Here is an 18,370-nt window from a genome sequence, read left to right on the forward strand (position 1 = left end):
ATGTAGACATATGATATGTGTGCCTCCATTTGCACTATTTACCCTGGCCCTGCAAATATCAGGGATGGGCCCATCACTGACCTCCCTGTCTAAAATAAAATACCACTTCCTCTGTCACTTTATTCTTACCCTATTGTACATGTCTTCATAGCCTTTGTTAACATAGGATCTACATTTACATCTCTCTATCCCTATCCACACTAGAATGTAAGTTCCATGACTGTAGTCTTGGTTTTATTTACTGCCTCATCCTTAGTACCTAGAGCAGTGCCTGACACAAAGAAACCACTCAGTAAATGTTGAATGAATAACAAATCTAGTCTCAGATGGCTTACAGGTGAGGTGGCCTAACCCAGCAGACACAAAGGGAAAAGATCACGTGACAGCACTCTGAGGAACACCTGCTCCTGTTAAGATAACTCAGCACTGGAACTACAGAAGGTAGACCACAGAAAATTAATCATCAACACTTTAGTACACATGAACACAAGATTAGTTATCAGGTTACTCGTGAGAGGGATATGTAAGTGAATATGGAGATCTGTGTGTAGGCTGGAGAGTTAGATGTGGGGTACCTGGGCTGCTGGGAGCCCCAGTTGGAGGAGACCAGGTCTTAGGTGGCCAGACCTGCGTGCTGAGGGAACTCTGATTCCACCCAATGGACCACGCCAATCCAGCCCAGACTAAAATGGAAGGGGGCCTCTAATTCATAATTAGGAAGCCCTCAAATAATATTTTCCTTAGAGGATCACAGGCCTTGGGGAGTGCGGGGTGTGGGCACATCTGATCCCTGTGGCGTCATGGTGTCACAGAGACTGTCCTACCACCCGTCCTTCTCTGCGGGGTGTGGGCACATCTGATCCCTGTGGCGTCATGGTGGTCACAGACTCAGAGACTGTCCTACCACCCGTCCTCTCTCTCCCTTCTCTCCCTTCTCTCTATTGTACATGGGAGAGACATGTACAATAGGGTAAGAATAAGTTCTAATTCACAACTTCTTATCGCTTGGTGGGATCCCCAGAACCTTCTGGGAACAGCATAAATCGGTCCAATCTATTCCAACGGACTCTTTTCCCGTTGGATACGGGGCCTGTGAGAAGCCAAATGACTTCCCTGAGACCCCAGTAGCGACAGGAACGCGGGCCTGGGACTCTGCCCTGCGGATGTCCCACACCTATCATTTGGCGGCGGGGTGGGGGCTCCGGGGCCTGGGCTGAGCTCCCCGCCTCCTGGGGCCGAGGCGGGAACCCGACTAGCTCTGAGGTCTCGGCGGACTGCGAAGGGGGCGCTCGCAGCCGGACCCGGACTCCAGCGCCCGGTTCCGGTTTTCGTCCCTCGTCGGCTTTCCTGCCCACTGGCCGGCGGGCGGGGCGGGGAAAGGGGCGGCACCCGGCCACGGTGGGCGGGGTCACGTGGCTCCTCCCCGCGACGGAGACAAGAGGTGCGGTGGAGGCGCCCGGCACCAAGTCGTCCGAAACTTGTGCGCAGTGGTGGACTCCGCGCAGCTGCAGAGGATGGAGTGCTGTGGACGCGGCTCCGGGCCGCAGCCGTCGCTGCTGCTGCTGCTGCTGTCGCTGCTGCTGGTGGTGTCCGGCGCTGGCGCAGCCCCGCGCTCGGCGCTCTACTCGCCCTCCGACCCGCTGACGCTGCTACAGGCTGGCACCCTCCGCGACGCCGTGCTGGGCTCCCACAGCGCCTGGGCGGTGGAGTTCTTCGCCTCCTGGTGCGGCCACTGCATCGCCTTCGCCCCGACGTGGAAGGCGCTGGCCAAAGACGTCAAAGGTGAGAAACTGGGTGCGGGGGGAGGCTCGCTCCCCTCGCCCCACCCGGGCGGATCCCCGCCACCTGCCTCACGGAGGCCCCTTCAACGCTCTCCGCTTCCTCCTGCCTGTCACCTCCGCCCATCTTCCTCTCTGCCCCTCCCAGTTCCCCCCCAGTTTCTCAGCCCTCAGCTCCATCTTTAGCTCCCGCCCCTCCCTTTCTTTTTCCCCTTGACCGGTGTCCCGAGTTTTCTCCCCGTCCCCGCGGTCTGGGTCCCCAGACCTGCTCTGCTTTCCTTGTCAGTCTTCTGCCGGCTTATGGCCCCCATACCTGCGACGTGGTCTCCTTTGTTCCTCCTCCCTGACACCTTACGGCTTCCTGTAGTTCAGCCTTGTGGCAGACCCCTTCCTACCAATTTCCCCAGCTGCGGTGGGATCAGTGTTGGGGAGAAAAAGAACTGATACTCATTGTGCCGCCGCCCCTATTCCCACTCCCTCCTTCCTTTCCCCACCCGTTGGCTAGTAGGTCCTGCTGGTACGTAGACTTCCTTTCTCAGCTGTATCTTTGAGGCAGAGTTTCCCTGTTTGCTGTTTCCCGGCCGCTCCTGACCTGCTGCCTCCAGCTCCTTAGCTTCTGGGCCACATCCTTCGCTTTCCCCCTCCTTCTGCACCTTCTCCTTCTGCTTCAACCTGTGAGCCCAGAGGCCCGACTGAGGGCAGCCTCTTGGTGTGGGTTTGGCCCTTGCTCCATTTTCTCCTTCATTGGCCTGACCACTAATACCGTATTTCCTTCATTCTAAGAGACTGTCAGTTGTGAGACCCACCATTCATTTACTAACAGCCGGAGGGGTAGAGGGATAAGACGACTGACTGCTAATAGAGTTATAGAGATTTAAAGGTGTACTCCATTACAGAAAGGTTAATGTTTTTAAAAACTTAAGATTGGAGCTGAGTAAATATGGCAACAATAGTAATGAATATTTATTGAGTGCTTACTGTATCGTATGTCAGACACCTTCCTGAGTGAGTACTTGATGTGTATTATCTCAGAGTTTCCTTTGCACAGGTAAAGATCCCTGTGGTGTCATCCATCTGCCTAGACCAGGTAGTGGGTATTTGGCGGGGCTGGCGTGGCGTGATGGTAGTGGTTTGCTTCTGACTTGCTGCCTCTGAATGGAGTTATTTCCTGATAACTAGGTGGTGCTAGGGCCCTAGCAGGGCTGCTGACCTTCAGTGGTCACTGAATGAGGCATCTTAGGGCATAGGCCTCTTCCTGGAGAGGGAGGAACTGGAACTGTTGTTCCCCTGCTGTGCCGTTTTCTTGATACACTCAACTCTTTGCGGTAGAGTAGTGCATTTGTAGATGTTGGTTTTCAAACTCAGGCCACCTCTTCCCTTGAGCAGCTTGCAAGGTGGTTCCTGAAGTGGTTAGATGGAAAGATGTATCATCTGTTAGCCATATGGTCTTGGAAAGGTTTTTTTTTTTTTTTTTTGCGGTATACAGGCCTCTCACTGTTGTGGCCTCTCCCGTTGAGGAGCACAGGCTCCGGACGCGCAGGCTCAGCGGCCATGGCTCACGGGCCCAGCCGCTCCGTGGCATGTGGGATCTTCCCGGACCGGGGCACGAACCTGCGTCCCCTGCATCGGCAGGCGGACTGTCAACCACTGCGCCACCAGGGAAGCCCGGAAAGTTATTTTTAAACGAAACCAGTGAACCGTTTTCCCTCCAGTTTACACGCAGACACTTGTCTGCATGCCTCTCTGTTGCCATCACTTGAATGTGCCATTTCTCAGCAGCTCTTCACACTGCATCATTTCAGTGATGTCAGCACATCTGGTCAGGGCAGGAGGTAGGAAGAGTGTTGAACTTGGAGCTGGAACACCTGAGGGGCACTAGGTGTTCAGGGGACACTGTGGGCCTGAACGTCATAAGAATTCCTACATCAGTTTACACTTTGAGGCCATAGAAGTCCCTTACTGGCCGCAGGTGGACTCAATCTAGAAGATTCTTACATCTTGAGAGTGCTGGACAGAAAGATTAGCTTCCAGCTGACTCATGGGTTTGGCCTCTGGCAACCCAGAGTTTTCCAATGAATTGCACATCCAGATTCTGACCCAGCCTGCTCCTGCATGAGGGTTGCCACTTCCCAAAGGGGTCTTCTCCCCAGTGCATGGAGTGAGAGTTTCCCTAAAAAAAGCAAATCAAAACTTAACGTCAGAAAGGAAAATGGTGTCCGTAGAGATGAACCACAGTCCATGGGGGATGGGAGATTCAGGTGAGAACTCGAAGTCTCCCATGAACCATGGAGCTGTCAGCCCCCTAAGCAAGATCACGTTGGGGGGAGCGCCGGCCGAACCTGGTGTTGGCCTGCAATGATAAAGAACGCTTCCACTCCAATCCAAGGAGGTGTTTCCTGGTGAGGCCCTTTAACATCTCTGTATTCTGAGGTTCCTTGAGAAAGTTTGGTTGTGGGCCGGCAGAGGGTTGCTCTCGCACCACCCTGGGCCCATGGGCCTGTGGCCCCTGCCCTCTGTCATTGGTATGAATGCCTTGGGTAGGAGCAGTGAGACTGTGGAAGGTCATGAGGAGAGAGAAGAATTTTGCAACCCTGCCCAGCTGGCCTCAGGCATTTAATCTGACTGGCCAGGGCTCATTTCTTCAGTAAATTGTAGGCTAGGTTCTCTGGGGCAGTTGTTACCCTGGGGCAGAGCGCTTCTTTCTAAGGATCTGGCTCACCCCTTTCTATTCCAGAGCAGCTCTTACTGCCTCACTGTTGTGTTTGGGAAATTGATTGTGTTCATTTTAGACCTTCAGTCCTCATCACTGGCTAATCAATCAGCAAATACTTGTTGAGTGACCTCTGTGTGCAGAGTATTGTTTACATTGCCATTGGGTAAATCACACAGCAGGGAAATTGGCACCAGTAAGAAGCTGTATTTGAAAAGGGTCAAAAGAGCGTAACTCAGTCATTTCTTGTTTTGGGAATTCAGGGAAGGGGAAAGTGACAGAGGCCTGGTCACCAAAGGCCTTTATCTAAGCAGTTATTTATTATACACTTGCCTTATGTCAGGCACTGTGCTAAGGGCCTTTATAGGCCGCTGTTGTATATAATCTTTATGAGAAAATATCTGAGCAACAGATAACTTTTTTTTTTTTAACCGATAAGTAACTTGCCCAAGATTACACAGATGCCGGAGGGGGTTCTTTTTTTATTTTATTTTTTTCTATTTTTGGCCCCACCATGCAGCATGTGGGATCTCAGTTCCCAGACCAGGGATCAAACCCACGCCCCCTGCAGTGGAAGCACAGTGTCTTAACCACTGGACCACCAGGGAAGTCCCTGGAGGAGGTTCTTTTTTTTTTTTAAATAAATTTATTTATTTATCTATTTATTTATTTTTGGCTGCGTTGGGTCTTTGTTGCTGTGTGCAAGCTTTCTCTTGTTGCGGCGAGTGGGGGCTACTCTTGGTTGTGATGCACAGGCTTCTCTTTGCGGTGGCTTCTCTTGTTGCGGAGCATGGGCTTTAGGCACGTGGGCTTCAGTAGTTGTGGCGCACTGGCTCAATAGCTGTGGCTCATGGGCTCAGTAGTTGTGGCTCATGGGCTTAGTTGCTCCGCGGCATGTGGGATCTTCCCGGACCAGGGCTTGAACCTGTATCCCCTGCATTGGCAGGCAGATTCTTAACCACTGCGCCACCAGGGAAGTCCCTGGAGGAGGTTCTTGAACCCAGCTCTTCCTGACTCTCCAGAGCCTGGGCAGGTGGAGAGCGGGGAGAAGGAGGAAGGGTACTCCAGGTGGGAAAATGACCTGTGCAGAGTGTGGAGATGAGATTTGTAAGGCGTGGGTGTTGAGTGACAGCAAGCAGTGTTGGTTTCCTCCTTTTCTCTCCCAGGGCCGTCCTCTCCTGCTTGTACCCGTGCGCTACTAGTGCAGAGCCTGGCGCAGGGTAGCAGGTCACTGAACACTCATGCAGACCAATGGCACAAGCCTCACGGGATTCCAGATGAGGCTGTGAGTGACCAGGTCTTCTGGGGCTGCCGTGGCTCCTCTTGACTCAGACCTGGGGCGTCATCCAGGTGTGAGGGGCGGGGAAGGCATTTTGTCCACATCATGACCTCACTGCCCAGAAGCCGGCAACAAGGAGGAAGGGATGTCGTGGTAATGGCATAGGCCTGGCCAACTCTCTGTGTCAGGAGGACTCCTGGAGACTCAGGCGGGGGTCTCATTCTGACCTCTCGACCTGACTGGCTCTTGTGGTTTGGGTGGGTCTGGCCTCTGCCTTAATAGAGGCCCAGGCTGCTTAGCACTCGGAGGCCTCACGGCCATGCTTCTTGGTGAGAGTGTTTTGCCATCCAGCACCCCATGGTTGTCAGAGCTGGGAAGGACTTGAGACACCTTCCTCTTGGCCCTCGTGTGACCGGTGAGGAAACGGAGACCCAGAGAGGAGATGTGTGGAGCTCATGGTGCTTCGACCAGTTGCAGCTGTCTGCAAGCCCTGTGACTCTGGGTCCTGTGCCCCTTCCTGGCCTTGTGAGTGGGGTGGGTATGCCGCCTGTGACTCCAGAAGGAGCCCATCCCCCTCACCAGAAAGCATCCCCTCTCCCGCCACCCAGGGTCCGCAGCTGTGCTGCCTACACTTACCTCCCCTCCCGTCCGCTCCATTTGCTCATTTACTCTGTCAGTGGGGAGAATACTTTGCCAAGGCAGTCATTGCACCAGGAAAGTTTTTTTTCTCCCTAAGAGTAGGGCTGGACTGAGACTGCTAATCCTTTTGGTGTTAGGCCTGCAGGTTGTGGTATTAAGTCACCTGACACTTTAAAAAGCCTCTCTCACCCAGCTCCGTACCTCTTTGACAGCAGTGCACTTCCCGTAAATGCAGCTTTGCTTTACCAGTGGAGCACCCAGATAAGGGTCCTCTCTATTCCTGGTACTGTTACTAGAATGACGAATAGTCAGGTCCGCAGTGATTCGGGTCAAAACAGAGCTTTATAGGTCATTATGGCTCATTAAGGTATTGACGTTGATATTCCTGGGAAACATTTCTCAGCCCGGACTCTCCCAACACCTGACCGGCCCCAGGCTCCCCCGCCCCTCCCCCTCGGGCTGGGGCTGGTAAGAAGAGGCACTGGTTCCATTTAGTGGAGGTACAGGGAATCAAGGCGTAAAGAGAAGGAGTGACGGACCTTCCAGGAGCTGGGAGCTGAGAACTCTCAGGCATCACCTCCCGCCTCCATCCCCATTACTAATACCCACCCCACCCTGTCCCCTCTGAGTTTCCTGGCTGGGAACAGAGAAGCTCTCTGTTGTGTCCTGGGCCCTCTTGAGACCACCGGGGAGGCTCAGATCCTGGGTTCAGATCCCACATTCACCACTGATTAGTTGTGTGCCTCGGGCACAGTTATCTGATCTCTATTTTACAGTCCAGAGATGAATAAATACCTCCTTACTTTCTTCATAGCGTAGCTGCGCACATTAAACTACATCCATTGGGCACATGATAAACTCTCTATATGCCTGATATCACTATCATCTAAGTAAAGGCTGAGTCTAAGTAAAGGCTGAGCGTTACTATCTAAGTAATGCTGAGTAAAGGCGTTATAGAGAACGGTATGTAGCTAGAAGAGGAAACTGTCTTAACCATTTTCTCTCTCATGGGGAAGGTTGTGACTGGAGCAGACAGCAAAAGTATAAAGGCAGCATCCTGACCCCGGTGAGGCAGAGGGACAAAAGTGGGGTTTTGGGTCTGGTAGCCCTGGGACCACTTGGAGGTCTCTTGGTCTCTGTCCTCGTTTGTAAAGTGGGTAAAATGGTGCCCACCTCCAATGGCAGTGGTGGAGTGGGAAAATCTGGAGGACACAAAATCTGTGGACGCTCGCTGAACACTAGTTTTCTGTCCTCTCCTCTCCCTGTGCCTTCAGAGCCTCATGCCCCAGCGGGCAACAAACAACAACTCTGGTCCGAGGGATGGTGGCCTGCACTCTTGGAGAGGAGAGGAGTGGAGTGGTTGAGGCCTGCTGTCCTTGGTCCCTGCCAGGTGGCCCTGTGAGACCCCCTGCCAGGGGCCCTCACTGGTGGAAGGACACAAAAGTGCCACTCTTCTGCCCTTAGGTCTAATTGACTTGCTGATGCTTTTGAGAACAGCTGGGCCTCTCCTGGGGGTCTCCCTGAAAAAAGCCCTAGATGCAGAGCCGGAGCCAAGCCTGAAATGTGCCAGATGACCCTACAGGGTGACCTGTGCTTCCCACCCTCTGCTGGGCCTCCCTTGGGCAGGAGAAGAGCCATAGAAAGGAGGCCTGGGGTGCTCTGCCTGTGATCCAGGGCAAAACCCCATCCCTTGGCAGCTCACTTCTCCTGCATTCACAGGTGATGGGCATTAACCTCACCCCCTGCCTGGACCTGAGGATAGAGTAAGGCTGAGAGAAGATGTTCCAGCCCTGTAGCGGCCCCGGGACTGGGTCAGTTGTATCATTCAGTCGATAGTCACTGCGCACCTACTGTGTGCAGGATAATGGGGAAGCTAGGCAAGGAGGATGCAAGGATGAAGAGACATTTAGGGATGGACAGGCTTGTAACTGTGTGGTGGAAACGAGAACAGGGTCCTGAGCCTTGGGCTTGGAAGGCAGCTCTTCCTGGGGGGAAGAATCCCGTTCAAATTGAGTTGCACCTGACAACTGGGAGTTTGTTGGGAGGGTAGAGGTGGCTGTGGGAATAGCCTAGATGAGCACTGTGCTTTCAAGGAAGGAGAAAACTTTTAGCGTTCCTGGAGCATAATTTGGGGAAATGGTAAGAGGAAGCTGGGTGGGGAGGGACCAGATTAAGAATGGCCTGACGCCTGTTGAGTTTTCTTCTAGAGGCAATGGGAGCCCTCAAAGAATATTGAGTAGAGAGTGACATAGACCTGCGGATAGAAAAGATCACTGGTGGCTGGGTAGGCTGGTGATGGAGCATATTAGAACCTTGGCCAGGAGGGAAATGAGACATTTCATCTGGACAAGAAACCCTGCACTAGCTCACTAGGAGGGTGGGTCAGAGGTGACGTGAGAGGTAAAGAACCCGGGGGTGGGGAGAGGAGACATGGGGGAGGGCAGGAAGAGACTCGGGACTGGGGGTGGACAGGACAGGAAGCTGGTTGGTATTATTGGTTCCGCGTGGCTGGACTGCCTGACTCTGTCCCTCCTACGTGGCGCTGACAGTGGGGGAGGGGTCAGGGGAGAGCAGAGTGTCAGGGAGGGCAGGAGGGATGCTGTGCCAAGCCCAGTGTGGAGCAGACCCTGGTCACTGACCACAGCAGGCTGCCCTTCCAGCTAGATGTAAAGCTGAAGGATGCAGGCCATTCGGGTTGGCGTGTATCTGTAGCTCAAACTGTTGCCCTCCTGTGCTAGGGGAGCCGAGAGCTCCCCGGAAGGGGTTTGGCGAGATGGGGTAGCGGGGAATGTTAGTGTGTGGCTCACCTGTCTCTGCTGAACACTTCCATTCACACCCCATTCCCCCATCCCCACTCCCTCCCTCCCGCCAGGATTCAGTGCCAAATGTCCATTGCTGGCAAGAAAGGAGAAGGGGAGAGGGGGTGGGGAGGGAGCGGGTGTTGCCTCTAGCCTGCCTCACAGTGCCAGACCCCCTGCCTCATGTCACCCCAAGAAGGACCAGCTTAGTTGCTCTGAACCTTCGGAGCCTTTCCTTTGAGGGTTGGGTCAGGGGTGTCTGGGAGGCATCCTGGCTTTTCCATACATCTGTTGTGGAAGTGAGGGTGACACTCCTACCCTAGGCATAAAAGGTTCTGGGAGCTCTGATGCCTTTGGAAGTAGTGGTTTTTCAGATGTTGTAAGGGACAGGTTCTGGGGCGAGATAAGAGGTCCCGGCAAAGCCACAGGTCTCAGGGATGTTATTTGGATATTAGTCTTCTGTCATTAGTGAGTTCTGTGTGGGCTGCCTGTGTAAGTCCCCCCACCCCATCCTGTGCTCCAGGTGGGAGGGGTAGGGCCCTGTGGGGAGCATGTGTGCCCTCCCCGACTCCTCAGGCAGGCTTGCCCCTTCCCTCATCGGCCTGGAGATGCCCGCGTTGGGGAGGGTGCTGGGGAGCCAGCCCTGAGCCCCAGGCCGGCACGCCCACGCTGGCCCCTGCCTGCCTTCCCGCGGCATCGCCTCTGCAGCCCTGTTCACTCTCCCCTCCTCATCTGCTCACCCCGTGCCCTGGTTGCCTGTCACCTGGACTGACGGTCAGGGCTCCACTCAGTTCTCGCCTTTCCTGCCAGGCCCCTGCTTGGTGCCCAGGGTTGGTCTGCCCTGCGGCCACATACCTTCACAGCCCCGTGCCACACGGCGTGGCACCAGTGCATCGCCAGCTCACCGTCTGTGCAGCTTCACGTGCACATCCTCCATCCCGGCGGGAGCAGCCTCACTGTAGTGTGGCACTTGGGTAGGTGCTCCTGGGGCACCTGACCTGGAACTGGAGCTCAGGAGGCCTGCCCGGTAGATGAGTTTGTTTTCTGTTTCCCAGATCCGGGGCTGTGGCCCAGAACGGTGCCATTGTTCTCTCTGCCAGTAAGTTCCATCGGAGGGAGGCCTTGTGGCCTGGGGCCTGATGAAGGAGCAGGGTGCCCAGGCAGCCGGCCTGGGGAGCTGTTATCTTCCAGACTTTGGCCTCAGGGCTTCTTTCCCTGTGGCTTCTAGATCCCAGGTGTCTTCGCCTTCCTCCCCTGCACTTCTGCCTCCACCCCTGGCCGGGGGGCCGGTCCCCACTACCCTGTGTCCCACCCGCCCAAGCTGGACTGCTGGCCACTACCTCTGGCCTCAGAGGCCTTCACCGAGGGTCCACGGGGAACTCAGCACTCCTGAGGCGTGCTCTTCACCCCTCTGGAACTGATCATCTCTAGAGGGCAGCAGAGACAGAGGCAGTATCCCAGGGGCTTTTCCCCAAGAGGGCCAGGCTCATCTCATACCTCTTTTCAGCTCCTCCAGCCCCTGTGCCCCTCCCCAACTGCAGTACGGGGGACACAGCTTGCTGTTCTGAGTGGGTTACCGGTGCTATTTAACTGTGTCCTAAGCACAGGCTAAATGCAGAATAACCCAACTATCTCAGAGGCCGTGTTTTGAGGAAGGGGTGACCTTTCTCCTAAGAGCTTTGGAGGCAGGTGCCGTGGGCACTGGTGGCGGTGGGCGAGGTCAGCAGGCAGAGGTGCCAGCCCCTCTTACTTACTTCAGGGTTTTTTCCGTTTCTTTTTTTTTTTTTTTTTTGTCCTTTCAGGTTGGAGGCCGGCGCTGAATCTCGCCGCCCTGGACTGTGCTCAGGAGACCAACACCGCAGTCTGCAGAGACTTCGACATCCCTGGCTTCCCGACTGTGAGGGTGTGTGACCAGGAGGGGTGAGCGGGCTCGGGGGCAGTGCTGTCGGAGCACATTGTCAGCTGCTCCCTGCTTCCCTGGTGTCTGCCTGACTGCTGGGCTCTGTGGTGTCCTCCCAGGCTTCTGGGCTTGACCTGCTTAAATCACAGCCCCTAGAGCATGTACCTATTTTAGAGGCAGAAAGGGATGTGAGCTGGGAGGCAGAAAAGAAAGAGGCTCACTTGGTCTGGCACATTCTGCCCGTTATAAGGAAAAGGGGCTGTGTGTGGTTGTGTTGGGATGGGCAGATTGTAGCTGTGAGAACTAATCATCACCTGAGCTGGTGAGAGCTCCCAGCTCCCAGGGGCCTCTTTCCAATCCATTCCTCTCCCGCCTGACCTCCCAGCCTTAGAGGGCTGATCTGAACCCTGTAAAACCAGGCTTTAGGCTCTGACCCACCTGTAGGCAGGATCAGACTCAGGGGGTCTCATGGTCCCCCAGAAAAGGTCCCCTGAGACAACTGGCCAACCTCATCCACATCAGGCCAGTGCCTTGAACCCAAGAGGCTCAGAAGTGACCTGGCAGGAGAGCCTTAGCCCAGTGCCTCGGGCAGCAGGGATCTCCATCAAGGAAGACATCACACCCAACACACGAGGGCCCTGTCACCCCGCCTCTGGCTGCAAGTAGCACGAGTTCTCTGATGAGGCCTTGCCTACCAGCCTGCCCACCGCGGGGCATCAACCACTTAATTAACATGTGGACAACTTCCAAGGCTCTCACGTCAGAGGCCCTGGGAAGCCCAGAGCAGCAAGGCTGTGCCATTATACTTAGCACCCTCCCCAGAGCTCAGGCGCAGCCGTAATCCAGTTAGTTCTCTTCCAAATTAAAGAATCCAAATCAAAATCTCTCTCTCCACCTATAAATAATTAGCCTGCTCCCACCAGAATGACATCTAGAAAAGCAATTTAGTCTGTGGCCACTAAGAATAATCAGGAGATACGTTCGGTAGATCTCCTTTCTGCCCGTGGACGCCACCGAGTAAGCATCGTTGACGTCTCCCCCACCTCCACTGCCGTCGTGTCTAAGTCAGAGTCACCCAAAGAACCCGAAAAGCTGCGGAAGCTCTGCATCGGAGGTTTGAGCTTTTGAAACAACCGATGACAGTCTGAGGAGCCATTGTGAGCAGCGGGGAGCGCTCACAGACTGTGTGGTAACGAGGGATCCAAGCACCAGGCGCTCCAGAGGCTTCGGGGTTGTCACGTATGCCACTGTGGAGGAGGTGGATGCGGCCATGAAGGCAAGGCCACACGAGGTGGATGGAAGAGTTGGGGAACCAAAGAGGGCCATCTCAGGAGAAGATTCTCGAAGACCTGGTGCCCACTTAACTGTGAAAAAGATTTTTGTTGGTGGCATTAAAGGAGACACTGAAGAACATCACCTAAGAGATTATTTTGAACAGTATGGGAAAACTGAAGTGATTGAAATCACGACTGACCGAGGCAGTGGCAAAAAGAGAGGCTTTGCTTTCGTAACCTTTGATGACCATGACTCTGTAGACAGGATTGTCATTCAGAAATACCACACTGTGAATGGCCACAACTGTGAAGTAAGGAAAGCCCTATCTCAGCAAGAGACGGCTAGTGCCTCATCCAGCCAAAGAGGTCGAAGTGGTTCTGGAAACTTTGGTGGTGGTCGTGGAGGGGGTTTTGGTGGGAATGACAGCTTTGGTCGTGGAGGAAACTTCAGTGGTCGAGCTGGCTTTGGTGGCAGCCGCAGTGGTGGTGGATATGGTGGCAGTGGGGATGGCTATAATGGATTTGGTAACGATGGAAGCAATTTTGGAGGTGGTGGAAGCTACAATGATTTTGGCAGTTACAACAATCAATCTTCAAATTTTGGAGGAAACTTTGGAGGCAGAAGTTCTGGCCCCTATGCTGGTGGAGGCCAATACTTTGCCAAACCCCCAAACCAAGGTGGCTGTGGTGGTTCCAGTAGCAGCAGTAGCTGTGGCAGTGGCAGAAGGTTTTGATTACTGCCAGGAAACAAAGCTTAGCAGGAGAGGATAGCCAGAGAAGTGACAGGGAAGCTACGGGTTACAACAGATTTGTGAACTCAGCCAAGCACAGTGGTGTCAGGGCCTAGCTGCTACAAAGAAGACATGTTTTAGACAATGGTCATGTGTATGGGCAAAAAAACTTGAGGACTGTATTTGTGACTAATTGTATAACAGGTTATTTTAGTTTCTGTTCTGTGGAAAGTGTAAAGCATTCCAACAAAGGGTTTTAATATAGATTTTTTTTTTGCACCCATGCTGTTGATTGCTAAATGTAATAGTCTGATCATGACACTGAATAAATGTGTCTTTTTAAAAAAAAAAAAGAAAGAATAATGAGGGAATGCCTTTGAAGACTGAAAAGCCAAGCATTGTCCCTGGAACAAGATATCTCTGAGTTCAGGGGCTTCAGTTGCCAGGCAGAACCATGAACCATATCTGAGCCTGATGACGCCAGGAGAATTCATCTGGAGAGCAAGGCCCCAGGCTCCTCCAGCAACATCCAGCTCTAACTGCATGTGACCTTTCTGTTCTCATGGCCAGTGAAATCCTGCTGCGTTCAGGGTTTCCACAGCCCCAGAGGGCTCCCTCCCACGCTCCTGTTACCACTTACGGTCAGGGCCTAAGCCCCCATTCAGCTGGCCTGGGGAAGTGTCCTGAGCCAACAGCTACTGCCGTATCATTTAGAGGTGGCAGCGGAGACATTGTCTGTCAACTGTCTCTTTTAAGTAAAAGGCTTCCATGACAGGGCCATTGTCCTATCCTTGGCCCCAAGATGTGTAACTTAAAATATTCAAAATTACTCTCCAAGGGGAGGATGGAGCCCTCTGTTCCTTCTGCTGAAGCAGGGCAAGCAGCCCCGCGTGGGAAGCTGGGGGAAGATCAGTGTGGCAGCAGGAGTCCCTGCACAGGGGAAGGGGGTTGGCATTGGTCCCGTGGCCAGGTCGGGACATCCTGTGGGGGTTCGGTGGGGGCTGGTGCCTGGGGCATTCTGTTTCTGTCTGAAAGAGGCTGGGGCTCGGGGGAGTTGGAAGGAGATGGCCCAGGTATGTCGGGAGATCCAGAAGCTTCTCAGCACCTATCTGAGTCATTCAGCACACACAGCCTGAGTGCCCCAAGTGACTAATCATCTCCTGCTGTGGGAGGGGTGCTGGCAGGGCCCTAAGCTGGGCTCCTTAACTGCCTTCACACTGGCGGCATCTGGCTGGGCTGGGCTGAGCTGGGCTGGTAGTGACCTGTGCATTTCTTACGAGCTCCAGAGACCAGTGTTGTGACCTCCCCTCGGCCAAGCCCTCCCAGCCTCTCCTGAGGAGCCTGCAGTTCAGTTTCGGCAGGGAGAGGGGCTCTGTGCCCTGTCCTTAGGGCTCTGGTCCAGGGTGCAAGTGGTTCTAACTCCTGATCAGTCTCTGTTCTAAGGCCCTAAGCAGTGGCTTTCAAACATTGTTACTGTGACCTACAACATTTACAGTGAGATCCAGAAGTTGGTTTGTATCTGTTATCCCTAAAACAAGTGTTTCATAAAACACTATTCTTCGTGCGTGCAGTACGTGCTGTTTTCTGTTCTATGTATTTTTTAAAAAGTACTGGCTGTGATTCACTAACTTGATTTTACAACTTACCACTAGATTACTTCTAGTTTTTGGAAAACACGACTCAGATTCCAGATCTCCAGAGATTCTGGCCCGTTGAGAGCCCGGTGTGCGTGTGGGCTGCGTGGCTGGACCCCCTGGGAAGCAGTACACCCTAGAGGTGGGCCTGGCTGCCAGCAGGCCAGAGAGATGGCCCTGTACCTGTCTGCCATCCCCTGGGGACTGGAGCCTGTCCTCGCTCCCACCCATCAAGGCTGAGAGCTCTAAGATGAGGACATGTGTTGAACAGGAGGAGAGAGTGTCGCTGGTATGACGGGGACAGGCCCGTACAAGAGTATGGCCACTCCCAGTAACATGTGTCATCGTCCCTTTCCTCTGCCTCCTGCGCCTTGTCTCCGTGAGCAAACAGTGAGCTTCTACCAGCCCAGCCTGTTTAGCAAACAACTGGCCCTGCAAGGCGGTCCAGCTGTGTCAGGGCCCTATCAAACTGGAGCCGGTGCCCATCTGGAAGAGAACAGAGGGGAGGGAGGGAAAGGTAGCTTAAAGCTGGTTTTGGCTGGAGCTTGGGGACCTAGAGGCTGGAACTTCAGGGCTAGGGGCTTTGCCAGTGGGCTGCAGGAGTGCCCCTCAGTGGGTAATGGAGTAGCACCCTTTGTAGCCAGAGGCCTGGCCGGGATCAAGATTACAGGAAGCAGCAGCATTGGGTGGGAGAGGACAGAAGTCTTCCCTTTGCAAGATTCTGAGGAGATAATTGACACGAGTTCAAATCCTGGCTCCCCTGCTTACTGTGACTCGGGAAGTCATTTAATGCCCTAGCTGCTGGCCTCAGTTTCTTTGTCTGAAAAATGGGATGATAATATCTACCTAATAGGATTGTTGCCAACTATGAAATGAGGTCTTACGTGTGAGAGTGCCAAGACACTCTGCGGTATTAACCAAAGTTCCATAAATGTTAGTTGTCTTCCTTCCTGTTGCCCTGTGGGCTCGTGGTAGCCCCTCTGTGACACCCCATTTGAGGCAGTCCATCCATCAACAGCCGTTGAGTGAATATTTGCTTGGGGCACAGCACTGTGCTCATCGTCATGGAGAAGCCAGACCTGTAGGCCATGGCCGGAAACATAAGCGAGGCCGGCCAGACAGGAAGGCGCTGCGCACAAGGGCACTCAGAGCTCCCAGCTAGTTGACAGGCAGAGTGATGTGTACATGGTGAACGCTGGGGGAGTTTGCCTGGGGTCACTGAGTTCTTTCCTTCCCACATCAGAAGAGGACTTCATGGGGGAGGAGGAGTTCCCGGAGGAGGGAGACTTCCAAGTGGGTGGAGCTTGGCTGGGAGAGAGGAGGAATGTGGGCGGGATGTGAGAGCAGAGGATGTGGGTGGAACAATGTGGGGAGTTGAGAAGGCTGGTCTGGCTGGAGCAGAGGCTCTTGTGCGGGGCTGAGGCAGGACCCTGGAAGGAGGGAGCCCAGGGATGGCAAGTCCTTGAATTCAAGGCTGGGAGTGGGGAGTACCGTCTGGGCTGTTACTTTTTGTGGCTCTTGTGAGATGTCAGGGAGGAGGACAGGACTCAGAAAGACATCTCCTGCCTCTCTCTGGAAAAAGGAGATAGGCCCCCGTCTCAGCAGTCACCTGCCCTCTGCCAGGTCTTTCCTCCACTGACGGTCCACAAGGTAGGAACAGTTAAGCTTCTGCATCCTCGCAGGCTCACTGTAGGGTATTTGGAGGTCACTCTCCTTAAAACTTGTTTTGAAAGCTTGGATTCAGTGCCATTGATGGTTGCCACTACAAAGCGTGCTTTCTGTTTAGCCTTATTTGGCCCCCAGGAAGGCAGTTGCTCCTGGATAGGTTGGTAAAGACCTGCCCAATGCCTTCTGGTCACCTGCCTTTGGGGAGACAGGGAGGATTCCAGGGGCTCCATGGTTGGGGAGGGCAGAAGCTCCTGTGGCAGGTGTTGAGAGGAAAGGGACTGGGTGCTGACCGCTTCTGGAGGAAAGGAAACTCCCTGCTGGAGTCTTAATTGCCTGTTTCCAAGGAGTGGTGGCCCTTTCCCTTGGGTAGGACACACGCCTCCAACAGCTGAATTAATAAGGATGCAGATTCATAAGAGGACAAAAACGTGCCCTAACTCGATTTTAATGTGATTTTTGCATGAGCTTCCAAGCTGATCAAAGGGTAGAGATTCTCTGTTCAACTGAACAGATGTCCTTTGAGTGTTTCCTAGACATTGTGCCAGGCACTGTGGGGCTTGCAGAGGTGAATAAGCTATAGTCCTGCCCTCCCAGGTGGGAGGTGGATGGGTGGGAAGTGCGGGTTCAAGTCCATCGTAGCTGAAATGTAGGGAATGGGGGCGGGGCAGTGGGAGGTAAGTGGGTGGAGGCAGATCCTGGAAGGCCTGGAACGCTCTGAGTTTGGACATTATTCCTTGGCAGTAGGGAGTCATGGAAGGGCTTTGAGGAGGAGGGACATGATCAGACCAGAACTGTCCCTTAGAAACCCAGACAAAGTGGCAGTGAGGGTGATGGCTCCATCATTTGAAAAGATGGAGCATATGACCATTTCTGAGGGCATGAGGCGGGGACAGGTAGAGACAGTTGTAGTGGTCCAGTAAGTAGGTGGTAGGCTCTGGTCTAGAAAAGGCAACTGGTCTCAAGGACTGTAGAAGAGATATCACAAAGGTCAAGTTCACAGACCACAGGCGTTGTGGGAGAGGGAGATGCTGGTCTGGGTGATGGGGAGGAGGGCGATCACTGGGTGAGGGAAGGAACATGGGTGGAGAAACAGGTTGTGGGAGGGGTGACTCAGTCTTGCAGAGTGTGTGTGTATTGGGGGAGGGCTGCCCTGACACCTGGAAGAAACAAGTTAAGACAGGTGAGGACCTGAGATGGGGTTCAGGTCACAAGCCATTTGGACAAGGTAGATGACATCAGCAAGGGAGACAAACAATGGGTTGGTTTGTCCATTCACCCATTTATTCACTCATTCATTCAAAAGCATAGCTTGAGCCCCTCGTTTGTGACAGCGCCTCCCAGGGCTTTTTAAACAGAAGAGTGCCATGATCCGACACGTGGCTGGAGGAGAAACTGGGGGCAGGAGATGGCACAGGAGAGGAGTCCAGAGCAAGGCTGGGACAAGGGCGAGGGGAAGGCTGTGAAGGTGGCCATGAAGGCAAAGAAGGAGAGTGGCGGGAAGATGTGGCACAAAAAAAAACCCTGGCCGAGGGGGGAGAAACAGGCAGTGATAGCATCAGATACTGCAGAGAGAGTAGGAAGGGCTGGAAGGTCATTGGACCAGCCAAAGAGAAGGTCAGCCGAGCTTTCCAGGAGTGGTCCCAGCTGAGTGGTGGGGGCATGAGCCGCAGCCAGCTTCGCGGGAAGGAAGAGGACTGAGGACAGACACTGTTTTGAGAAATTTGGTGGCACCGGGAAATGGGACATGCAGCAACTGGAGAGGCCTCTGTTCCCATCCTCCATCCCTTCGTGTCCTTTTTTTTTTTTTTAACTTTAGATTAGGAGGATCTGAACCTGTTTGCAGGCATAGGGAAGGAGCTGGTAGACAAGGGGAAAGATGAAAGAGAGATTAATTGATAGGAAAAAGTTCCTCTAGAGTGTGAGGTATGGGAACCAGCCCTCACTTGGTGACATTGTTCT

At 53.8% G+C, this 18,370-nt stretch overlaps 1 protein-coding gene and 1 pseudogene across 2 annotated transcripts in view; both read left to right on the top strand.

The window, feature by feature from the left end:
* The first annotated feature begins 1,416 nt into the window (after window positions 1-1,416).
* QSOX1 (quiescin sulfhydryl oxidase 1) overlaps window positions 1,417-18,370 on the top strand; it is a 41,517-nt gene continuing 24,563 nt past the window's right edge. Inside the window, exons 1-2 of one of the 2 annotated variants that reach the window (XM_032638848.1) lie at window positions 1,417-1,782; window positions 11,007-11,107. In XM_032638848.1, the coding sequence (XP_032494739.1) occupies window positions 1,515-1,782; window positions 11,007-11,107 (369 nt within the window). In that variant the 5' untranslated portion in view covers window positions 1,417-1,514. The remainder of the gene's footprint in view (window positions 1,783-11,006; window positions 11,108-18,370) is intronic. The other variant, XM_032638839.1, reaches the window with a different exon arrangement.
* LOC116760089 lies at window positions 11,573-13,613 on the top strand (annotated as a pseudogene).

The sequence above is a fragment of the Phocoena sinus genome, chromosome 1, assembly GCF_008692025.1.
Source record: "Phocoena sinus isolate mPhoSin1 chromosome 1, mPhoSin1.pri, whole genome shotgun sequence".
In the NCBI taxonomy this organism is placed as follows: Eukaryota; Metazoa; Chordata; class Mammalia; order Artiodactyla; family Phocoenidae; genus Phocoena; species Phocoena sinus.